The 26,207-nt window shown below is 38.0% G+C and overlaps 1 protein-coding gene across 1 annotated transcript in view; it reads right to left on the bottom strand.

Moving 5' to 3' along the window:
- Nucleotides 1-3,786: 3,786 nt before the first annotated feature.
- The window catches only part of TMC1 (transmembrane channel like 1), a 364,253-nt gene continuing 341,832 nt past the window's right edge, over nucleotides 3,787-26,207 (bottom strand). Inside the window, exons 19-24 of the mRNA XM_061132306.1 lie at nucleotides 21,040-21,107; nucleotides 14,595-14,834; nucleotides 9,658-9,783; nucleotides 6,239-6,317; nucleotides 6,081-6,132; nucleotides 3,787-4,214 (exon numbers count right to left, since the gene is read on the bottom strand). Of these exons, the coding sequence (XP_060988289.1) occupies nucleotides 4,192-4,214; nucleotides 6,081-6,132; nucleotides 6,239-6,317; nucleotides 9,658-9,783; nucleotides 14,595-14,834; nucleotides 21,040-21,107 (588 nt within the window). The 3' untranslated portion in view covers nucleotides 3,787-4,191. The remainder of the gene's footprint in view (nucleotides 4,215-6,080; nucleotides 6,133-6,238; nucleotides 6,318-9,657; nucleotides 9,784-14,594; nucleotides 14,835-21,039; nucleotides 21,108-26,207) is intronic.

Here is a 26,207-nt window from a genome sequence, read left to right as displayed (position 1 = left end):
TGTGTATGTGCTCAGTTGCATCCAACTCTTTTGTGAGTCCATGGACTGTAGCCCGCCAGGCTCCTCTGTCCATGGAAGTTTACAGGCAAGAATACTGGAGTGGGTTGTCATTTCCTTCTTCAAGGGATCTTCCCAACCCAGGGATCAAACCCATGTCTCTTGTGTCTCCTGCATTGGCAGGCAGATTCTTTACCACTGTGCCACCTGCATTACAGATTGTTAATTCCATGCCTGGATTACTTGACAGAGCAAGTAAGCGGGTATTTAGACAACCAACAATGCAGATTTTTTTTTTCCAGAAAGAAGCATCTTCTAAATGACTTTCGGGAGTCAGAAAGCATGACTTCAGCATGCTTGAAAGTTTAGAGTTTTAAGAGTAATTTTTTTTAATTTAAAATTAGATATTAGGGATCACCATTAAAATTTCATTTTTCCATTCATAAAAATAATATGACCTTCACAAATTCTCTTTTTAACAGTGCTCTCAATTTTTTCCTTGAGTTCAGATGTACAGTTGAGCAGAAAAAAGGTATCCGAAATGGTTACCAATAATTAACTGGCAAATTGGTGACTGTGCTTTCCTATCTGAAGCATTAAATGATCTCTTAATTACTCTTTAAAGTTCATCCTCATCACTCCCTTAGTGTAATGTGTTGGCTGGTGTGGAATATTTTTGTTTACAAATGAAAGCTAACACATAAGATAGACTGTAATAAGGGGTCTTATACTGTCTAGACCTTTTAAATCCACTTTTATCCACAGATAAGAGACTGCTCTTAATAGTGGCTTTGATGTTGAGAAAGTAATCAATAAACCTATCAGTTATTTTCAGGCAATTTATGGAGAGTTACCATTTTAGAGTCTTACAAGGAGCATAGGTATCTCTAATCCACTTTCAAGATGCTATTTTCCCCTTAAAATTCTTGGGGAAATCTTCAGAGGGTCAGCTGGGGATTTCAGAACTTAAATCACCTTCTGAATTTAAGCTGGATATATTTGAATGTCATGATCCACTTGACATGATCGATTACTCATCTGCTATGTTATGGAATATTCTATAACTTCATTTGGATTTAGGGAGTTTCTATTAGTTTACATATGATGCACAATGAGTGATCCAGAAATTTTAAAATGTCCTGAAATAATTTTTGTGACATGGGAAAATGTTAAATAAGAAAATAGGATAAAAACTAAATATATCTTGTGATTCAAAATATTTTATCAAGTCTGTGTGTGTGCATGAATCTGAGAAGAAAATACACCAAATGTTAACAGAAGTTATTCTGGCTGCTGGAATTAAGAGTTCTTTTGCTTTTTACATTTTATTAAAATTTTCTAAATTTTCTCTAATGAAAATGTGCCACTACTATAGGTTTTTAAATGACCAAGGATTTGTATGAAAACTTCTGGGTGTATATGAAGATGTATGTTATATAACATTTAAGTTCCCAGAAGAGGTCAAATATTTCAGGTCCAGAGTTTCACAGACACATTGTTCCATTATTCATAATTACTAAGTCACCAGGACCCATTCTGATAAAGGCAGCTGTACCATCCAAAGCAATCCATGACAAGAGAACTTTGAGAAAAAGAAATTTTATATCGGAGCTTAAGAACTCTTGTCACCATCCTATAATGCTGTTTCCTCCTCTCACTAGTTGTAAAAGCAGGTTTGGAAGTGGCATTCCCTCTTTCAGATGCTTGTCCATCTCGTAGGATGGGAATATTGAATATTTTCAGCAACTCTCCGGAGACTGAAAAAACTAAAATTTCTAAAAAGTGTTTAATTTAAATCAGGTGGATACTTAGGTCAGAGAAGGCGAGGGCAACCCACTCCAGTACTCTCGCCTGGAAAATTCTATGGATGGATGAGCCTGGTAGGCTGCAGTCCACGGGGTCGCGAAGAGTCGGACACGACTGAGTGGCTTGACTTCCACTTTTCACTTTCATGCATTGGAGAAGGAAATGGTAACCCACTCCAGTGTTCTTGCCTGGAGAATCCCAGGGATGGGGGAGACTGGTGGGCTGCCGTCTATGGGGTCGCACAGAGTCGGACACGACTGAAGTGACTTAGCAGCAGCAGCAGCAGATACTTAGGTACTATAAAAACCTAACTTAGTTTTTAATTTATAGAAAGACTGGAAGTTAGCATATGGTGTCCTAATGCTTCTACACCATGAGCACTTGTTTGGAAAATACATTGCCTTTAGAAGAGCTTCCCTTGTGGCTCAGACGGTAAAGTGTCTGCCTACAAGGTGGGAGACCTGGGTTCGATCCCTGGGTTGGGAAGATCCCCTGGCGAAAGAAATGGTAACCCATTCCAGTAAGCTTGCCTGGAAAATCCTATGGACCGAAGAGCCTGGTAGGCTACGGTCCATGGGGTCGCAAAGACTCAGACACGACTGAGTGACTAACACACTTAGAAAGTGAAGTCCTTGAAGGTGAAGCCCTTTGGGGACAGTTTGTCATCTTGCATCATCTTCCTTGTAAAGCAAATCAGGACAAGGGAGTTTCACCCGTATTGTAAACTTGGCAACATGTGTAAATCAATAATGTAATCTTGTTACTACACAGTACAAAAGTAATCCAAGTAGAAATAAGCACTAGCTTTATTTACTCATCTGCATTATAATCTAATGAGATAATAAATTCAGCCCGTCAACAGAATTCCATTTTGTACAGCATAGTAAAATTTTTCATACTGATCACAGAAGGTTCTTTTCACAATGCTACTGCTGTAAGTTAAATTGATTCAATTTAATTAACAAGCATTTATTCAGTGCCTACTGTGCACAGCACTATAACAGGCATACAAAAATTAGAAGATACGATCCCTGCTCATAGGGAGTGTACAATCTGGATAGGAAAGATGATTCATGCATCTAATTTTTTTTAATTACAAATTACAGAAAAATCAGTAGAATAACAAACTCTGTGTTAAAGACAGGCGAGTCCAAAGGGAGCCTATAAACAGAGTTATATGATTGGTAATGGAGGCTGGTCAGGCAAATTTGACCAGAGGAAGTAATCTTGAATTTGGTTTGATGGAAGTGATGAGCACATGGATTGGCAGAAGAATAGAGTGCTCACTCTGTGGCCAGGAGGAAAAACTCAAAGAGAGAGTAATACAAAATTAGTAAATCAACTGTAGCGAATGGCAGGCAAATTGGCTTAGCTGGGGATGGGGTAGGGGTGATGGTGGAGACACTGAGTTAAGAGATATAATTGAAGTCATGAAACAAAGTTGGTTGAGTGCATTGATTGTTACTAGTCAAAGTCAATTTAAATTTTAACAAAATAATAATGCTTAAACATAGGTATAAATCACCCCCCTATAATAGTATGTGTTTTCTTAACCTTAACAAAAAAGCAAAGAAAAAAGTATAGAATTTTAGACTCCAAACTCAGGAGATATGGTCATTAGAGGTCGTGATCAGACTGTGATGGAATAGTACTCACTTAATGTTGTCATTTTTCTTTTAACTCACAAAGTTAGATTTAAAGTAAAGTAAGACTCATATACCTCCTCAAGGTGTCAAGACCTTCAACCCAGTGTTGATCAGGCCCCTAATTCACTTGGGATTTTTCTTCTAAAAAGCCCATTTCTTCTCATACTGAATCCAGCATAAACAAAAAGGTTTGGGGTATGCATTTGTGGATGAACCATGGATGGGGAGACAGAATGAAAAGGGAAAACAAGATAATTTCAAAAAAGTGAGTTAATGAATGATTACAATGAATACTTTATCAAGATATTTCTGAATTTAGAAGAAAAAAAGAGGGTGAACTATCCCCATTTCCAGACTAAGAAAACTAAGGCAGAATAAATGTATAAAATGAAAGTCCATATGAGCAAAAGATTTTTAAATTAACCCAGCAAGTAAGCTAGTGATCCATACTGGAGGATCACACACACTTTTAAACTCAATTCATTAATGTCAAGGGAGTGGTTCAGGGGAGAAAGTGGTGGTGGGGGAACAAATCCTTAATTTGGAATAAGGTAGAGACTCTTGTTTTTTTTAGTTAGGGCAAGTGATGCCTTGATTGATCAGCGAGACCTTGATAATCCATCAGGTTTAGAACAGGGTAGTATCAACTCTTCATGCTTTGTCCTCTGGGCCTTCACGAGAATCACTGACTTAGAAATGCGTGATGAGGAACACTTCTCGGCCTCCAGAATATCCATGAAAATTACTGGCCACCAGCAGCTGCAGCTATTCAAATTAAATAAATAAATAAGAGAGAGAAAGAAACAGAGAAAGAAGATAAAGAAGAGATAAGGAAAAATTAGTTTCAGTGTGTGTAATGGTTCTGAATGAGATGGCTTAAAAATCTGTATCTTCCAAATGTGCTCCCTGTTGCCATAATATTTTTTGCTGAATATCTCTATATTTCTTATTTTACAAAATCTGCACAAATTCTAAAGACAAGAGAATAAAAGTTCTCTTTTGCTAACATTTATTCATTCATGACTGCTTAAGTAATTAATATAGAAATGTATTCCTTTCAAATTTTTCCCAGTAAAAGAATTCCTCATTGTCCGGTAGATATTTAGTAGGTATTTATTGAGTGACTGATATATGAAGTCCTATATTAAGTCCTGAGGAAACAACTATAAATTAAATAGTCTCTGTCTTCACAAAGGTTATACACATTTTTAAACAAATTATGGGAAAATTTCAGAAAAACAGCATGCAATAACATCATATCACTATTTAAAAGAATAAAGAAAACAATATGCCTTAGCTAGAATTCAGATCTTAGAAGTCAGAACATTTTATCAATTATACCTCAATAGAGCTAAAAAAAAATTTTTTTAATAGAGTTAAGAAACAAGTAGCAGAATGCAAAAAAAAAAAAAAAAGCACACAAAACATAAGACAAATATAATCCAAGGACATGGCATTGGAAGTTCTACATCCACTTATGCTGCCATAAATGTTGGCCAACATAATAGGAATGTAGTATTGATAGACCCACAGAGAAACGGGGCTCAGTCCTGAGTGCTTCTAAACTTGGGGTAAAATGTGACTGGAAGTATCACATACCACACTCCTGTTCATTTGTGTGAACTAATGAATTTCTTTTCTACTTAAGCTAATTTGGGTTAAGGTTTTTTATTACTAACATTATTAATTACGGGGGAGAGAGAAGTCCTACTAATATAGTTTTAGAATTATGAATGAGGGAAGAGTTAGAAAAGATTTTCAAAAAATTCATCATTTTTCCACGTATAAGGCAAAACATATCAGTAATTTTGGCAAATAGTTTAAAAATTAAGAAAGACAGCACTAAGTCGTGTCTGACTCTTTGTGACCCCATGGACTGTACCCTACCAGGGTCCTCTGTCCATGGGATTCTCCAGACAAGAATGGGTTGCCATTTCCTGCTCCAGAGTATCTCCCTGACCCAGGAATCAAACCTGGGTCTCCAGCATTGCAGGCAGATTCTTTACCAACTGAGCTACACAGGAAATTAAAAATTAAAGAGGTTCAAAAGTAAAAGAGGTTAATGAATTAGAGAACGCTTTGGGAAATCAATAATGATGAGCCCAGAGGATTCTCTTAGTATCTATGTATGGCTGCTGCTGCTGCTGCTGCTAAGTCGCTTCAGTCATGTCTGACTCTGTGCGACTCCTTAGACAGCAGCCCACCAGGCTCCCCCGTCCCTGGGATTCTCCAGGCAAGAACACTGGAGTGGGCTGCCATTTCCTTCTCCACCATCTATGTATGAAAATGGTCAAAATGGGCAGGAGAGATTGTATATCTGTCTCTGCTATTTGTGTAGCTAGAGGGATGTTTTCTTCATCTTCCATCAATTAGTAAAAGTCCTTTTCTATCACTAATGCTACTTTTATGTTCCTGAATTTTTGTCTTTTCTTTCTCCCACTGGAAAATAACTGAACTCTCTGGATCTGAAGCCTGAAAGGACTGAAAAGGTGGACTGTAAAGAATATAAGATGACTTGCTGTGGCAATAATGCCTCTCTGCACAAAATGCCCCATTTTGAGAGGGGGGGAAAAAAAGGAAGAGCATACTATTTATAGGGGAAGAAGAATGCAAACATAACAGAGCTCAAACCTGCTCGTGCAGCTGCCATTTTCTTGTTTCGCATTTTGTTCTCCAAAGCTTGCTAGCAATAAAAAATAGTAAAGAAGAAGAACATGAGATTTCCTGGTGTTTTCTACAACTTGACATGAATGAAGACAAATATTTCTCTGAAATATATTGTATCCTACCTGTTTCATCTTCTTCTTTAGATCCAAATTTGCTGCCTTCTGGCCCTTTGCAGTGGCATTGAGATAATAGATGGTCAAACTAAATTCAAAAAATAAAATAAAATGCATGGTATTTTTCAGTTCTTCAAGATCTGCTTAAATTGACATTAATTAAATCATGGAATATTGGCCCTGGAGTGACTTTAAGATATTTTCTACTCCAAACCTCTATTATGTAGATAAAAGACTGTGAAGTACAGAGAGGTGAAGAAGCATGTTCAGAACTTCACAGTGACTGGGGGGTACCTGGGAAGTGGAACCCAAGGCTCCTCCTTCACAGCCTAGGGCATTCTGTCTGATATACCTTACTGCTAATTTTAGCTGCTCCTTGGAAATGTAGTAATATCATTTTATGCTATAATTGAAAACAGCATTTTAAATTGATACCAATGGCATCCAAGGGAAGAGGAAATCTCTTGAAGCTTAGGGAATGTGTACAAGAAAAAGGAGACTGACTCTCCACTTTAAATTCTCTCGTTGGGCTTTTACAACTAAGACTATAATCCTCAGTCATTGTTAATTAACATGGCCTTTTTATCCATAGGATGTGTTGTTTGCCTTTCTCTCTCCTTCAAAAGAAAATGTCTCAGAAAAGAATAGTCTTGGCATATAAGTGACATTTACATTTCTCAAAAGAGCAAATTCCAGCCAAACATTTTTGCAAAAATAAACACATTCATCTTCACTTAAAGCAAAATAAACAAAGGGGGAAAATGCAGTTTTTTTCGAAAAAGGTAACTGGCATTGCCCTTTATGGCAAATAACTGGGTACTGAACACATTGCCTCTACTCCAACATGTCAGATCATAACCTTTATGAGCCATCTGCTGCTAGCAACACCGTTATTGATATCGTTTCTGCTGGGTTTATTTCTTATACAAGTGTTGGGAGTTTGAATGACATTATATACCTGAAAACATCTGGTGTAATATCTGGCATGAAGTAGGTGCTCAATAAATGTGTATGTGTATTACAAGAATTTTCTTAGAAAAGTGCCTGGATTTGGAGGGAGAACTCAAAGACCTCACAAATCATTTGCAGACTATAATTCTTTATTCATTCATCACTTTTTCTGTCCCGAGATGCATCTTCAGTGAGGAAGACTCATAGATCATTTTTTAGTCTCCAAAGGAATGAAACTGCCTGCAGAGAATTAGCTTAAACTCAGTTACCCCAAAACCATTCAAGCTGATTGACTATGATTCACTGGGGAAATTCAAAATGCTTGTAAACATTCTCTAATTAAAGGTAATAAAAAGCCAAACCAATTGTATGGACACCATTAAGTGTTGAAGATGAGATCTCAGTATCTGAAATATCAAATCAACAATAAACTGAAATTCAGGCTTAAAATCAGAACGTCAGAACTAAAATCAGCCTTGTGGGACATCTGTTTGATCTTACGTCCTGCCAGTTTCCATCTAGACAGTCTATATCAGGGGTTGTCAAACTATGGCCTCCAGGGCAAATCTGACTCCCAGCCTATTATGTATGACCCATGAGCTAAGATTGGTTTTTATATTTTAAAATAGTTATAGAAGTATTTAAATAATATCCTCAACTTTGCCTCTTGGATCACAAAGCCTGAAGTATCTACTATTAATATTTTGGCCCTTTAAGGAAAAATGTCCTGACTACGGGTATAGAACATCTCAGACAAGTGGCTTCCAACTCTTATGAGCATACTCACTCAACCTGAACTGAGTGTTTGGTGCTAAATAAGTAAAAGGGAATAAGAGGTGGGGAATAAGAAGACATGGGCTTGAATTTACTTATTAGCCATTTGATTTGGGGCACATCTTCCATGTGCTTTCAATAATATGATTAATGTGGCCAACTTCTTAAGGTTATTGTGGAAATTAAATGGGTTAATATATGAATTGTGCTTGGAACAAGGGCAGTGTTCATTCCTCTCCCATACCCCCAAGGCAGCTTATTAAATCTTTAATTAGCGGCATTAGGACAATGTTGCTCCTTTGCTTAGAAATAAATCTGTCTCTCACTAAGTTAAGAATATAGTCATAAAATCTGACATTAAGTTTTGTGTGTGTGTTTTAAAACAAGACCTCCTTTATACCACAAAAGCCACATGACACTTAATATGGTCTCCTTAGCTGCTGCATCATAAAAACTCGGAGAAGAAAAATCATTTCCAGGGCTATCTGGGGAAACATGCTGCCTCCAGCAGGTTATGTTCTAACACATCTGCACCAGAGATTCACTATCAGGTTCCTAATGCCGCCCCATGATCAAGGTTCTGTAATACATGATCTGTTTTACTGTTTAATTATCCCTACATGCTATTAGCTCTCCCTCAAAGAAGGTGTAAGAGGTGAGTGCTGGATTTACTGTCATAGCCTTCCTATCACTTTGCTGTATTCTCACCTAGGGAAAAACCAGTTCCTGCCTCTAAGTCCGTTTCTCAATTTATAAACTTGAAGATGACACCTGCCATCACGGATGTAGCTTGTGACCACAACCGCTGCAGAGATGATCACAACAACTCGGCCCAGAACCCGTTTATTGACTTAAACCACTGGGAGTTTTCCCCTGAGATTTCCTAGTTTTACCTTTATTTAAACAAATCAGAGTGTCAGAGTGTCCACAAGAGTGGTTTCACTGACTAAGAGCGGTTCCAGACTTTTCATTTATGAGGGACTTGGGGTTTGAAAGGAAGGGCTGGGGCACCTTTTGTAGCTCTTCCATAGGAAGCATATTTTCTTTGCTTAGAATGTAAGTTTATCTGAGGTGGCCAAGAGTCAGAACCCAAAGAAAGTCATACGGGAACAAAAGCCCCCTCTCAAGTTGCCCGTTGAATATCACCTCAAAGACTAAATGACCTTTCCAAGAGCCTTCTGGTCCTCTGATTCTATTATGGGCAGACACAGTTATTGATGGCCTTCTAGGAACAAGGACAGGGTAGTTTTTAAGAGCCTTTAAGCCTTCAGCCCTAAAATACAGCCTATAGGGCCCTCAAGGGGAATATTAACTTAGAGGCTCATCATTTCTATGTGTTTACAGCCATCTGCTTTATGGAAAAAGAGGTGGGGGGCAGGGGCGGGAGGGAAGCCTGATGTGCTGATTAGATTTAGCATTTATGCTTCCCTTGCTTTAGCTGTTTACTGATAATTATTTTGGTTACTTGGGAACAAATCTTATAATCCTAGGCTGGCAAACACAGATGCAGATGGCTATGAATTACATGCAATAGGACGAGAATATGGCTCATGAATTTTAGCCTCTCACCACCGTGTAATCAGTGCTGAATTTGGTTAGGTTACAGCGCAACCCCTGGGGAGAAAGAGTTGAAAACACTGAAACTTAAAAGGAGCAGGAAGAACATCACACAAGCTCTTTCTCTGAAGAGGGAAAGCACATACGCCATGACCAAAACAACGGCAATAACCAGTCCAGGATTAGAAAGCTGTCTCAAGATCTTTGCCATCCAGCTTGGAAAATCATGCTCCAGCGTTTCTCCAATGACTTCAAACATCCTATTTTTGCCACTGGAAAAAAAGAGAAACGTTTATTTTAAACAGATGTAAAAACCATGGTTACAACAAGAAAACGAGAAATTTTTCTCAAACACTGCCTTTCAGGTTAGAAATCTGCTGTTTAGCTACAACTCCTGATCCTTCAAACTCATACTGTCAACATATGGATAAGATATGAGAAATGTTATACCAATGCAAACACAGAGGCCAAGCAGTTAGGAAATTAATCATGGAATCAGGAGTTTGTTTTTTTTTTATTCTTATTGGAACATAGTTGATTTACAATGTTGTGTTAGTTTCAGGTGTGCCTCAAAGTGAATCATTTACACATATACACGCATTCACTCTTTTTCAGATTCTTTTCCCATGTAGGTCATTGAGCAGATTTCCCTGTGCTATACAGTAGGTCTTTATTAGTTATCTATTTTATATATAGCAGTGTGTATATATGTCAATCCTAATCTCCCAATTTATCTCTCTCCCCCAGGAGAAGACTTTTTAAAGTTATATTTCTAAGGTTTGGGTTACTTTGTGAATAAATATAGAAAATATGAATATATAAAGTAATATCCATCATGCAAAATTATTTTTTTCTGACTATGCATATAGATTTTGCTATGAAAATGTGTCATTTTAGGAAAAGATATTGAATTTTTTACCAGCAAATTGTAGGTATCATGAGAATAAAGGTTGGCATAACACTGAGTAGAATATTTTCATTTTCCTTTTATCCTTTGATCTTTATACATTCTTAACCTCTAAATAAACATGACCCATAAGTTCCAGATCAGATTTTTTTCTCTCCTGATCTAACTAACTGTGTCTTTTAGTAGACTGAAAGTGACTTCAAGTGTTTTGTCAGGATTCACTAGACTACAGAGATATAAATTTTGCTTCACAAACTATAGATCTACACACTAATTAGCAAAACCTATGATACATAAAAGGCAATGAAGCTTATTGACAATTTACGATTATATCAACCTATCCCACCAAAGTTTATTTTTCCTCATCCATTCTAGCTGACCATGCTTTACCATGACATATGGAATATAGCCAGAGTAAGGAGAGAGGCAGGGAGGACAAGAGAAGATAGAACAACCCACCCCCCACCCTTCCTCAGCCTCTCAGGCTATGGCTAATGAATATCAGACTGGGGAAACTGGAATTTTACAAAATCATTCTTACCCCTAAAGTCTTCTCTGCATCTAGTGTATAAGAAATGTGAAGCTATTAGCATCTTTGAGGATTCTTGGGTGCCTTTTCCAGGTTAGGTCTCTTACCAGGAGACCAGATCTTTTATTATACACATACTTTAGAAACATCTACAAATCCCAGCAGTCCCTTTTTCTGAGAGGTTAACCAAAATATGCCACTTTATCATATTCCCAGAAGTCTCTTCCAGCCTGTTGTGAGTATACAGCTAAGTGAAATGCTACTGAACTTAAATTTACAGCTCTCCTGGGCATAGCTCCATCCACCCCAGATTAAAATAGTCTATGTCTGTCTTTTCAGCCAGATGGAAAGGCCCACCTGACCGTAATTGATGCCCAACATACCCTACATCTCCTCTAGTGCTTAGTGCACAACAAACATTCTTCATTCATTAATTCAAATTACAGGCCAACAGTCTACTGTGTTTGGACTTTTGAAATGAAAATATTCTGTCCCCAAGCTCTAGGGCTTCCTTTGTGGCTCAGCTGGTAAAGAATATGCCTGCAATGCAGGAGACCGGGGTTCGATCCCTGGGTTGGGAAGATCCCCTGGAGAAGGGATAGGCTACCCATTCCAGTATTCTGGCCTAGAGAATTCCAGGGACTGTATAGTCCATGGGGTGACAAAGAATTGAACACAACTGAGCAACTTTCACTGTCAAGCTGTAGACGTCAGCTACACTATTAAGAAAAATTGATACATCAAATGAGTAATGTAATAGCAGTGTCTTGATATACAACATAAACCTATACATATTATATGATCTCAGTTTGAAGTCTGCATAAGAAAGAACACCATAACACAAAATGCCAAAATGCTGAGCGTTGTTATTTCGGGTCTTTGGGGTTATGGCTAGTGTGTAGTTTCATGTGAAAATATTTCTATAATTTCCAGGTTTTCTAGGATAAACACATGTTACCTTTGCAGCTAGATGAAAATACATAAAGTTATCATTACCGTAACGTGGCAAGGAGGTATGTGGGAACCTCTGTGTGTGTGTGTGTGTGTGTGTGTGTTCAGTCGCTTCAGGAGTGCTTGACTCTGCGACCCCATGGACCGTATCCCCCCAGGCTCCTCTGCCCTCGGGATTTTCTTGGCAAGGATACTGAAGTAGGTTGCCATTTCCTTCCCTAGGTGTGAGAACCTAGAGAACTAGAAATTGTTCAGGATTATTAGTGAGGGTGCTGTGGGGAGAGGCATCAAGTGTCAGGACATGTGGTAAAGCAATTAGAAAAATTTTCTTCATCTGGACACTAAAGAAATCATTTTTTCATTGCCAAACTGTTAAGGTAAATTCACTTCATGGCCTATTGGAATAATTTTCTGGAAAATTCACCCTCCCTGACCAGTTGTTATGAAACCAGAACAAGCAGAATATCTCATCAGATTGCTTTGCAGAATTGGTCTTCTAAGACATTGTAGTCATCTTACCTGAAAATGTGCCTGCACTTGGGAGAGATTGGCTATGACCGTGTCCCCATTAATCTACCTCAAAGGCATGTTTATCAATTTGCTGCCCATCCAGGTGCCCACCCCTCTCTAGGTAGGCTGGGTAGACCGCCTCAAACTCAGGATCCCTTAGGATGGCAAGCCATGAGGTTCCTACTATTACAAGCTTTCTCACCTCACTACCAAGGTAAGAAAATGCTTTCAACTTTAAAATCCGATGAATAAACCAAGTATACATTCTTTTGCTCCAGGAAAAGTAGACTAAATAGTACAGATATACCCCTTTCCCAATGCTCCACTAAAAATATTTACATTTCCTTCTTGATCTCAAAATAGTCATATATATGACTATATATATATAGTGACTATATAATATATATATATGACTATGTATAGACTATATATATATATATATGACTATATATATATAACTATATATATATATATATATACACACACACATACTGTTAATTTGCCAAAGTTTGCCAATTTGGAAACAGTTGGTCAAAATCAGATATTATTCCTTAGATACAGACTAATTTTTATTAATTAAAACAATAGTAATTCAGTGTGATTTAAAGAGAGGAAGAAGAATTGGGCTTCAAAAGCTAAAACTGTGCAGTAACTAGCTCAATGATATTTTTAATATCAATGGACATTTCTTACCACTGCCCAGCTCCATGTTGGCCTAGTAGGGTTTCCCTTGAAGACAGCTAAATTCCTTCGATTTTTCTGAGAAGGATCCACTTCCAATTAAAAAGTTAAAACTTATCCTGGATATTTAATTGTGTGGGTAATTTCCAATTAACTAAAGTTTTTATGTGACTCATCTCGAACTTTCTATCCTGATCAATTGCTTTCAAAACTGCAGTTTCACATTGAGCCTCCAGATGTCACTGTTTGCATTATTTATTTCAGCCCACCTGGGTGGGGCAGGGAAACAGGACTTGTCAACTTCAGCTTTCTTCATTTGTATGACAGGGCTCCAGCAGTTTTGGCTTAATCAGCAGGCTTAACGTTTTATTTCTTTCTTTTCTAATAAAGCAGTAATAACAGACTATTATTAAAATGAAAATATCTCTTTTATACTTAAGTCTGTGAGCAAGGAAATATGACTTTAACAACTTGGTTCTGACGGCATGAAGGAGAAATTACGTATGTCCATTATTGCATCATGCTTGTCATTCACATGACTTTTCACATTCTCATGACTTTTCACATTCTCATTTCCTCACTGAAAAGTAGAAATAACTCAGATGCATGCTGATCAGTGAGTCAACATGCGGAGATTCATGGGGGGACTTGTGGTAGAATGAAATCAATCCTCCAGACCCAGAACCTTTGCTTTCTTAGTTAAGTGTCACAGAGAGAACTCTGTCATAGAGAACTGTAGAGAAGTATATTTCTAAGTTAAAGAGCCTTCTTGACTCTTTATTACTGACTTGAGTAATTTATCCTTGTTATTTGAGGAGAATATACATGAGGAGCATCCTTAAATTTTTTATAAGCATGTAGAATTTGGATTATAAATGATGTGACTCTTTTTATATACATTATCTAATAACAATCCTACTTCCTAAGTATCTTGTGGAGTAACCTTTCTTTCTTTCTCCTCCCTCCCACCTTCCTCCTTCCTTCCCTCCTTCCTTCCCTTCCTTCATTTCCTCCCTCTCTCTCTCTTGCCCCTTCATCCCTCATCCCTCCCTCCCTCTGACCCTTCCTTACTTCCTGCCTTCCTTCCTATTTTTATTTTTTTTCAATTAAGTGGTTTGTGTTAGAAGTAATAGTAGCTTCCCAATGTCTGAATGAGATGCCTTAGCACCAAGAAAATGTTCACATCTAGAGTAGTGTAATCAAACCTTTCTCTTTGCTATCTCCTTACATGGAAATAGCTCAGATTCATCGTACATATTTCATGTGGGCAGAGCCTGAAGCAGTTAAATTATTTTCCCTTCTATGACTGCCAATGAAAATAGATGGATCTTGCCTAAGAATTTCCATGCCCCATACTGAGTCTGAATACCCCAAAGATATCATTCCTACAGACCAAAATGTCATTGTTTGGGGGAATAAAAATGATCACTTATACAATGAGTGACCATTTTTATCTCCACCTCTGAAAGAAAACTATGCCCAAAAGGAATCACAAAGGTAAGAACCTGAAGGGGCCACAATCAAAAGATGGTGGGAGGGACACGATCATGTACAGGACGGGCATGGTGGACAGGAAGAGGATGAGCAAGAGCATTCCCAGGTAGAAGTTATTCGATCTGGAAGCTTTGAAGACCCTGGCCTCAGGAACATTGCAACACATCACAGCCCAGCACTGGAAGTACATGGATGTATGGAGCCGAAGGATATTGATGCCTGGGAGGCTGGGAGCAAAGAAGGAGCCCATCCTAGAAAGAAGAACAGAATTCTCACCATGGAGCTTCACTCTACAACAAAGTCACCAAGCATCTGTTTATTTTACATCATGTTTATTTGCCAAGGGCAGAAATGTATTGCCACTTTTATTCACATAAACCCTTTATGTTAATAAACTTAATTTATTTCCATGTCTTGTACACATTCTACCATCTTCCTGATTATTTCAGGTATTGCATATATGTCTTTCACAGAAACTATGTTGATCATTCACTATATCCACTTATCACTGGTAAATTTAAACAACAGACCAAACAATATATTACATTTGTTTTACTTCTCTCTTCTACTGCTAAAAACAGTTTACTTTACCTTAATGTTCATATCATTGATCAATATATCAAAAAATTTAGCTTCAAAAAAACTTCCCCCCAAAAATTAAAAATTAGCTTTTTTTATAAGTAACTCTTAAAGCTACCCATTATATTCAAATAAACTGCAAAGGTGTGTTAATTATTTTGTCATGGCTAGTTAATTTTTACTTAATGAAAGAAAAAGTTAAAATAAGTTTTTCTTATGTTCTTTTCTATTTGTGGCAGTTATGGTATTTCAGAGCTGATGGGAACTGTGTATCTGTGCCTAATAAGGTACTATGTTTTCTTGATATTCAGTTCCAATCTTTATGTGTTTTTGAGATGAAAATTCGACACATCCATTTAATTTTGTTTATCTGTTTATTCTGTTACTTTAGTTTGTCCTGGAAGTCCACTGATCTGTACATGCAATTTTTTAAAAAGTATTTTAAAATGCCACTTGTAATTAGGAACCATTTAGGTAAGGGCACTCTTAACTTACTGATTTCAGTGGTTATTTCAACAAAATAAATTTCAACTTCCATTGATTAGAAAATCCATTAGCACCATAAAGCCATATTAATGGCAATTTATTAATCCAAAATCCAAAAGTGGATACACGTACACTTATTTCAGAAATACAAGCAGTGTCCTATCTTTTAAACTGTCCCAAATATAATAAAATCCAGCAATTTTAGTTAGGGCCTGCACATTCTATTTCCTGGTTACGTGGAATAATTGTTTTAATCAATCCAATATAGATTTGGTATATTATAAGGCAGAAACATTACTTTGTCAACAAAGATCCATCTACTCAAGGCTATGGTTTTTCCAGTAGTCATGTATGGATGTGAGAGTTGGACTATAAAGAAAGCTAAGCGCCCAAGAACTGATGCTTTTGAACTGTGGTATTGAGAATACTCTTGAGAGTCTCCTGAACTGCAAGGAGATCCAACCAGTCCATCCTAAAGGAGATCAGTCCTGGGTGTTCATTGGGAGGACTGATGCTGAAGCTGAAACACCAATACTTTGGCCACCTGATGTGAAGAGCTGACTCATTGGAAAAGATCCTGATGCTGGGAAAGATTGAGGGCAGAAGGAGAAGGGGACGGCAGAGGATGAAATGGCTGGATGACATCACCGACTCGATGGGCATGAGTTTGAGTAAACTCTGGGAGTTGGTGATGGACAGGGAGGCCTGGCGTGCTGTGATTCATGTGGTCACAAAGAGTCAGACACCACTGAGCAGCTGAACTGAAGGCGTAAGGGGTTGAGTTAGATGAAAAAGTTATTTTCTGCTATAATTGAAGTTGTGCAACCCAACATTAAACCATTTCATTAAAAAGTGATCATTTGTTACAGTTTGTGTTGTCTTGTTGGTAGGTTCCCAAACAACAGATCTGAAAAATATTTAAACACACTAAATTGACCAAAGACTTTGTAGAAAGATGGACTATTTTTTAAAAAATGGTATGGACTTTGAGTAATGATGATTTGTCTATGTAGGTTCATCGATTATAACAAAGGTATTGTGGAAGATGTCAACAGAGGCTGTGCAGGGGTAGGGGTAGGAGGTATATGGGAACTCTGTACTTTCCATTCAAAGTTGCAGTGAACCTTTAACTTCTCTAAGATATAAGATTCATTAGTTTTTTAAAAATGAAGGTAAACTTTGGAACAACATGGAACCCCAGAAATGTTAGCAGGTAAGTGAGTGACAGTCCCAGCTGAGGAGTCATAATTACAAAGCACTAGAATATATTCCCAAATGTCATTGTTTGTAATGCATCATACTTACAGATGATTATGCTTGCCCCCTCCTCAAAGTCAGGCTTAGCCACATGATTTGTTTTGGCCAGTAAATTAGAGATAAAAATGAAGTGCCTCACTACTGGGTGAAAACTTTAATAACGCTATGGGGTTTTTGTTCTCTTCTCTCTCTACTGCTCTGACCAGTGATGCTCCAGAAGGATCCTGTTCTGTCCCAGTCTATGAGTCTATAGTGAGAGTAACTTACAGGAGCAGAATCCTTTACCAACTCACATTTCACTGGAGTAAACAAGACATAAACTTTTCCTTTTCTAAGTCGCTAAGATTTGGGGATTGTATTTCATTGGTACACAACTTAGTCGATCCTAAGACATGGTTTTGCACATAATTCAGGATGCAAAGTTGCCTAATGTCACATACATGTGTATCTATACATAGGCATGTGTCATTTATCTGTATGCACATATGTACACTCATATATGTAAGTGCATATATAGGTAAATAAATTTAAGAATTTCACATGTAAATCCATGGCTGATTCATGTCAATGTATGGCAAAAACCACTACAATATCGTAAAGTAATTAGCCTCCAACTAATAAAAATAAATGGAAAATAAAAAGAATTTCAAAATAAATATCACACAGGCATTTTGAACAAATGACTCAAGAATATTAACCTAGAAAGAGAGATGCCAGCACAGTGATATCTGAATCTTAAAGCTCATTCCATCTTTGCCTGCTACTCACTAATCAGCTCAGCTCACTAAGTCCCTTACCCAGACCTGATCTCATCATCTGTCAGTTGAAGATCACTGTAATACCTTAGCCTTATAAAATGCTTTTCTTCCAAGAAGATCAAAGCAAATGAAAGCTTCTTTTATTTAGCTCTCCTTATTATTCTAGTGACATGGTACGTGTCAGGTAAATTACTCACATTTGATCAAGTGAGAAAATGAGATAGCAGACTGTGACTAGACAGGCAGGGAGATACAGGAGACAGTGCTGGAACAATGTCCAAACCCATCTTCTTTCTCACTGTGTGTTCTCTGCTGCTGCTACATCCTGCTCTGATAGAGACATGATCTGCTTCCATCATTTAAAAATATGATCACAAAACCTGTGTTGTTTTAAAAATATGTGTGTAATATAGTTTTACTGATCAGTTCAGTTCAGTCGCTCAATCGTGTCCGACTCATTGCCACCCCATGGACTGCAGCACCCCAGGCTTCCCTGTCTATTACCAGCTCCAGGAGCTTGCTCAAACTCATGTCTATTGAATCAGTGATGCCATCCAACCATCTCATCCTATGTCATCACATTCTCCTGCATTCAATCTTGTCCAGCATCAGGGTCTTTTCTAATGAGTCAGTTCTTTGCATCAGGTGGCCAAAGTATTGGAGTTTCAGCTTCAGCATCAGACCTTCCAGTGAATATTCGGGACTGATTTCCTTTACGATTGACTGGTTTGATCTCCTTGCAGGCCAAGGGACTCTCAAGAGTATTCTCCAACACCACAGTTGAAAAGCATCAATTCTTTGGTGCTCAGCTTTCTTTATAGTCCAACTCTCACATCCATACATGACTACTGGAAAAACCATAGCTTGGACTAGATGGACCTTTGGCAGCAAAGTAATGTCTGTGCTTTTTAATATGCTGTCTAGGTTGCTTATAGCTTTTCTTCCAAGGAGCTGATACTGATCATATTAGCCAATTCATAACAAAATGGATTTTACCTATGATTTTTTGACAATTGTTTATATCTGTGTAAATCGCCTTCACTACTCAGAAACTTCTAAAGCAGTTACTGAACGTCTCCAGTCACAAACTAGTAATATTAAACATAAAATCTCCATACTCTTTCAATCGTTTCTGTAGAAAATGGCCAAATTTGGGTATCAGATCCTTATGCCTCATAAAATAGTGTGAGTACAAGGGAGTCTACTAAACTTGGACTGCACACTCCCCATACCACGTCCCTACCCCCTCACCAATGTTCTGGGAGGGAGGAAAAGACCATTTGTACAAAGGGTTGACCCAAAAGTGAATGATAGTTTTTTGCTTCTAGAACTCTGGGAAGCGTGTAAATGTCTTATACACTCGAAAAACAGAATCACTTTCTAAAGTCCTCTTCAAACTAACCAGAAGCAAGATTTGACCAATATCTGAAGGATGAGTATAGAAAAAGTGATAGTGTAATGGTACTGCAAAGACTCTGATGATGGGTTTGCCAGAGAACTGAAGAGCACTTTTTTTGTGTGGATATTTAAGAATTTCAGTATGAGTAATAGTGGACGAAAAAGTGGCAAAATTACAGGTGAAACCAGTCAGGACACAATTATAAGAGCTTTGCTCACAATGACAACAAATTTCTAGGTCAATCTGCTGTCTTCACTATGAAAGCACAGGAGAGAGACATGCAGCATATGTCTGTACAAATGGTGCCCACCAGGCCTGAGGGATTTATGACACTCTGTGTAAGAACCAAGGAATTTTAAAACTGGTAGGAGGCAGTGGTTTCCCATTATCCCAACAGCAGTGTTAGCCATTTTCTGCCACGACAGTAGAATCCCCTGCAGGACATAAGAGATCAGAAGGTGAGCCGTTTGCTGTCTCTGTAGACAGTCACACATGGAACCACCTTGACTTTCCTCTCTGCCTGGAGAAGGATCCCTTTCACTCCTTAATGACTCTCTAGACATATGAGCCATAAATAATGTGTAAAACTTGAATCAAGAGAACAGGAATCACATTTTTAAACATACCTGACAATGGAGAAGAGGATCTCTTTATAGTCTTCTCTTCACAGGGAGGACCTAGTGAGGCCCAGGAATGTGACGGGCCCCAACACAGGATGATGGAACCCTTGACTCTAGTTTATTTAAGCAAGATCATTTTAACATTTACAGAGAGGTCTGCTTTCACAACTGTTTAACAATTCAGACTAACTGTGGTTGTAGGAGTTGAGTAATATATGCTGCTAAGTCACATCAGTCGTGTCCGACTCTGTGCGACCCCACAGACAGCAGCCCACTGGGCTCCTATCCCTGGGATTCTCCAGGCAAGAAACTTGAGTGGGTTGCCATTTCCTTCTCCAGTGCATGAAAGTGAAAAGTGAAAGTGAAGTCGCTCAGTCGTGTCTGACTCTTTGCGACCCCATGGACTGTAGCCTACCAGGCTCCTCCATCCATGGGATTTTCCAGGCAAGAGTACTGGAGTGGTTGCCATTGCCTTCTCCAAGTAACATGTGAAGCTCATGCAAAACTGACCCCAGTAACTAGCATATGTACTTAGGACAACGGTGTGATCACTGGCACAATTATTTGTCCTGTGTCAATGGGATAAGGAAGCTCAGTTATGACTGCTTGTTGGTTGATATGTGTTAGTTAAAATGACAGATTTTCAAGACACATGGTCCCCAGATGAATTTCCTGCTATGATGCAATTTTTATAGTCAAAAATGTTTTCTACTGTATCAGCTTATCTTAACCTGTCAGGATTTACAGTGAAAATGCTTTCATTTAATAAAAGATATGACAATCCTTTGTACATCAGAAGAAATAATTTTGATGTGCAAATGGCCCCATGAAACAAGTTACCAAAAAAAAAAACAAAACTATATTTCTAACTAAAACTTCCTAAAACATGTGTTTCATCTCTATCAAGTATTGAATTCGGTAAGGTAATATTTTTTAAAGTAGCTATAAATTGCATTTAAAATATATTCAATAGTGACCACAAATAAGTTTCTCAGAAAGGTCTTATATTAATTTCTGTCATTCTTAACATGCAATCATGGGATCATTAATATTTCACTGTGAGATCCCAGTGTCACAAGACATAAAACTATAAAAAGCATTCAAATAATCTAGAAGCCAGAACCTAGACTCCCAGTATTTGATGAAAAAATGTGCTCTGCAAAACAGGCAGATGCCTTATAGAAATAAGACTTCAAATCTGGGCAGAAAAGTAAACTTTACATAGCCATTCACTCTGAAAAACACACGCTGAGTTAGGCACTGATCATGGACTTCTCTGACACCAGGCTACAGTGCTATGTGCAATAATGATCTTGCAGGCTTGTTTCAAGTGATGAATTGTCCACAGTTGGCTTACCAGATCATTCCTTGATTGAAGATCAGAGCAAGGACATTGCCGCTGATGTCAAACTCAGTGTATGAAGGCTAGAGGAGACAGATATTCACAAACGGATTAGCATCTCAAATGGCAAAAATTGAAAGGTAAGTTTTTCATATTTTTATATAAGTATGATTAGACTCTCAATTACTTTATAGAAGCAACAACAGCAGAATAATCAATATAATAAATAACTAGCAATAAATAAAATAAGGCATCCTTTTTAACACCCCAAGATTCATTTCTAAATGCTATCGTTTGATGCTGTGGAAGTGTGAGACAGGCTCTCATACATTGCTGGCAAAGGTAAAACTTGGCGTACATTTATAGAAAACAATTTGACAATATCTGATTCTCTTTGACCCTGTAAATTTACTTCCAGAAATTTGTTTTAATAAATTAATCCTAAGTGCTGACAAATTTTAAGAAGCAGAGATGAAACCATCTAAATGTGCAACATTGGATAAGTTAAATATAGTATAACTATGCTATGGTATATATTGCAGCTAATTACAATCATTGTTGGAAGGATATTTATATACCCAAGAGAAAACTATGCTGTAAGGTTAAACAAAAAATATGTAAACATTATTTTTTCAACTCAATACAGAACTATGCATAAAGAAAAAACTTAAGTGATCACTATATTAATAGTTGCTCTATGTAGGTGATGTATTATACCTTATTTCCTTAAATTTTCATACTTAAAATACTTTTCAACAAAAAAATGTGAATTTCTTTTATAATAAAAAAAATAGAGCTAGAGATACAACAAAGTTAAAGAAGTCATTCAACTCAATGTCCAGTGTTCATATCCTAGATAACACCATCATGTTCAGGGCAACAGCACCTGGTTGTTCTTTGTATGCAGACACCACCAACTGGAAGTGAGCTGGGCATCTCAGCCCAAAGGTTTCCTTGTGACACATTAGGCATCTTAGAAGGAAAACTCTATGCATGGAGTAATGCTAGTTAGCCACAATAAAGCTGGCTCCGTTTAATTTGATATAGGGAATAATCAATCAGGAAATTGACTAATTGGTAACAAGAGAAGAAGAGAACAGTAAAAAATATAAAGTGAGAGGAGCATGAAGACGGAGTAATAGCGTGGCAGGACCCAATTACAGCCCCAGATCCTGACATCGGCAGATGTGGCTTCAGACCATGTGTATACTCATAATAACTCCCTCCTCAGCACATATATATACATACACACACACATACACACAGAGATAACCTGAGAGTGTCTCATTCTTCTTAAACCCAAGAGTCCAAAAATATGTTTGTAAGAAGATAGAATAGGTCTCTGATTTGGAACCCCAACAAATCTTTCACAAATTTTGAACACTCTGCCTCAAGAATTCTTGAATTCAGGCATCAACTTTGTCACTTCCCTGAAGGCAGCAGTACTCTCCTAGTTAACTGAAAGATACGGACGATATGCCTTGTGACAGATTCAGGGAGTAAACAGCAAATCTGACAAAACAAGAATGGTTAAATAGAAAGTTATAATAATAATACGATGCATAATGAAATAATAAATAACCCTATATATTTGGCAGGACAAAGATGACAGAGGATTTCAAGGTAAGTTCCCTAAAGATATTACTAAAGAATATACAGTGTTTCACTTAGTTTGCAGATGGAGAAGCTTAATGAAAGATGCAAAGAGGTTCAGCTGACAGTTTTTGTTCTAAAATCAACAACGAGGAAAGTGTGGTTTTCATGGAAAAATGAAGATGAATTTGCTTCTAATCCGGAGAAATGTTAGCTCTGAGTCTTTCTCTTCTTCAGGAGCCCTTTGCCCTGCATCAACTTCCCTTTTCTCCTGGAGCCCTGTGAGATCACACAACACATGTGACAAATGCTCAGTCGGTGGCCTGAACCATCTGTGGCCTTGAAACGGCTCCTCTCTGTGTCCATTGACAAATCAAACCTTCAACCTTGGCCTCTTTAGAAGAGTGTCAGATTTAGCCCACCAAACCGAGGAAAATGAAAAAAATTCAAACGTTCAGAAGTACATTTCTTTTATTTTCATAAGCACATAAACCTCTTGAAGGCCATTTGAGATGAGATATTTTTATAACCAAGTGACTAGAAAACCACAAAGGACACACGGGGAACCCCGTGTATGCAGCAGGGGCAGCTGAAGGAATGACATCTTTGATGCATAAATTGATTAACTCGATTCAGAGAAAGGGTAGAGGCCCCTACTGTGCCACCGGGTTTGTGGTACAGACACTCACCTGGGATTCGGATCCTAGTATGACACTTTGCCTGACGTTTTCTAGCTGGGTGAGCTGAGCCAGTCACTGATTAATTCAGGCCTCAGTTTCCTCACAGATAGATTGATGGAATGAACTAGATCAGGGGTTGGCACATTACGACTTAGGAGCCAAATCTGGCCACCACCAATTTTTGTGGATAAAGTTTTTTTAAAACATAGCTGCATTATGTATTTTCTATTGCTGTTTGGGGTGAAAACAGGAGTTTAATAGGTATAACAGAGACCATATCGCCTGATGCAAGGAAAATCACTCATTTTCCTCTATGACTACACTTATTCATGATACTCCCCCCACCCCCACCGCCGCAAACCAAGTGTTTCTCTCTGTAGACATCAACTGAATGTCCTACAATTTAACTCAATTCAGACACTAACAGACCCCAAAAGTTAAGGTCTCATTCCCACAAGATCCATTCATTGAAAGCTCAGGTTGTCATCTATGCTGACTGGAGATTCTCATGTCTCCCTCCTCAGGTTTGATCATTTGCTAGAACAGCTCACAGGTCTCAGGAAAACTGTTTACTAGATTACTGGTTTATTATAAAAGGATACAACTCAGGAATAGCAAGTTAAAAAAAAAAGATCCATGGGCAAGGTGCAGGGGAAAGAGTATAGTGTTTCTTTGCCTTCTCCAAGTGCACCCTCTTCCCAGCCCCTCAGTACATTCAGCAACCTGGAAGTTCTCCAAACCCCAAGGTTCAGAGATTTTTACGGAGACTTCATCACATGGACAAAACCAATCATTAACTCAGTTTCCAGCCTCTCTCCTTTCTCTGGTGGATGGGGGAATGAGGTTGAAATTTCCAAGGTTCTAAATATGGCCAGGTCTTTTGCTCACCAGCCTCCTATCCAGGATCCCACCAGGAGCTGCCTCATTGGAACAAATAATGCTCCTATCATCCAAGATATCCAAAGGAATTTAGGAACTCTGCATCAAGAGTCAGGGCTAAAGACCAAATATAAGAATACAAGATGTTCTTAGCACCTTCAATGCTTAGGAAACTACAAAGATTTTAGGAGCTCTGGCTAAGAACTGGGATGAAAACCAAAATATATTTCTTATTACATCACAATAACATACTTGCAGAAGTGAAAATACTTACTATGTAGTCTTTTACAGAGGAAGTTTGCTTACTTCTAGATAATTTCTAAGATCCTTTTCTAATCTAAAATCTGTTATTGATTGGCTCAGTTCTTAAAGAATTGCTTCTCTCTAAGCACCTTAAAAATGGAATTTATATTCCATGTATTAAATTCAGAAATCCACACTCTAAAAACAGAACAAATGTAAGAAAGCAAACACATACACACAGAGTGTAAAATTCAAGGCTCATTCTTTTCAAGGTGAATTTTTTTTAAATATGAGATAACATTATATTTTCATTTTTAAGCCAATGGATTCATGAGTGTAAACCAATTTGCAAAGTTTGCCTCTAAAATACAAAAAGATTAAAAGTAAATGATGCTTAAGGGAAAAAAAAACAGGTTTTCTTGAAACCCGAGATAACAAAATGATTCAAAAGGAATAAATGTAAAGAAGTCTCTAAGGGCTGCTCACCCGTAATAAGATTTTTAGGAACTAGCAACAGGAGAACCTACTTGGATTTGGGTTGAGGTCCATAACAGTCAAGGAACTAGAAATTATCTTGCTTTATTTTTAGACCTTTGTTTGCAGTGGGCTAGAGTCAGTTAGCTACCCAGAAGGAAGACATATGGTGCTCACTGGATTAAAAAGTCTGAGAAAATCCATTCTCTGAAAGTTTAGTTATTTCTGGCAAATCGTCAACCTCTGGATATTGTGAAATGAAATTCAGGATCTCAGAGGCAATTCTGTCATTGCAGTGACCTGCCTTTCTTCACACAAATCTCATTCCCCACAGCTGGAATCACCCTGCTGAGAGCTGCAGGCTGGCCTGACCTAGGGCTCCTGGGCAATGGTATGCAATGGTGGTCCCCAGACCATCCACAGCATCACCTGGGAAGTTCTTAGTAAATTCTCAGACCCCACCCAGATCTACTGAATCAGAAACTCTGTATTTTCATGTGCCTTCAGAGCACTCTGATAGATGCTCGAATTTGAGAACTGCTAACCTAGGACAAATCCAAGGCTCATCTTCTAGGATAATTCAGCACCTCAGGGCTTCATACTCTAACCCTCACTGCCTGCAGACAGATTCCATCCAGCCCAGCCTATTCTTGTCCATTTGTCATGTTCTCATCCCCTCACTGGGGACCCATGACTTCTTACTGACTCTTTATCATACCCTCTTCCCTGGACCCCTGAATAGTATCTCATTCCCAGATAAGGAATATCTCCCTATCTCCTAATTCTACATCCCAGCTCCTCCTGCCAATTCCATTCTACAGCAAGAAACCTGTCTAAGCATTTGAGTAACAAATGCCATGGATTGGCTCGTCAATTAGTCATGCTTTGGCAGAGTCCTTGATGTTTCTAGGGGTAAGCACTACAGCAAAAATTCAATATGATGGAAGGCTGGTTCATGGCTTTGAAGTCAATCAGATGTGGGTTTCAGTCCTAGCTCCACCACTGACCAGTTAAATTGTCTTTGAGCAAATTATTAAGCATCTCTAATTCTCAGCTTACTGTAAAGGAGGAAAATATCTACTTCATAGTGTAGCTGGCATGATTATACTGAATAACATATGTATTTTGTAGATGTTCTAACACATAGTAAGCACTACATAAAAATATAATACAGTGTAATATAACTAGGAATATCCTCTGATGGTCTGTGAATCATATGCCTCTTATTTATAGGTAATTTAGTACTCCCTTCATCAGATCTCAGGGAAATCTCCCATATTTTCCACTTACATAAAGTGGAATTTAATGAGGACC

Source organism: Dama dama, chromosome 29 (assembly GCF_033118175.1).
Source record: "Dama dama isolate Ldn47 chromosome 29, ASM3311817v1, whole genome shotgun sequence".
In the NCBI taxonomy this organism is placed as follows: domain Eukaryota; kingdom Metazoa; phylum Chordata; class Mammalia; order Artiodactyla; family Cervidae; genus Dama; species Dama dama.
This window is presented reverse-complemented; position numbering and strand designations above follow the sequence as displayed.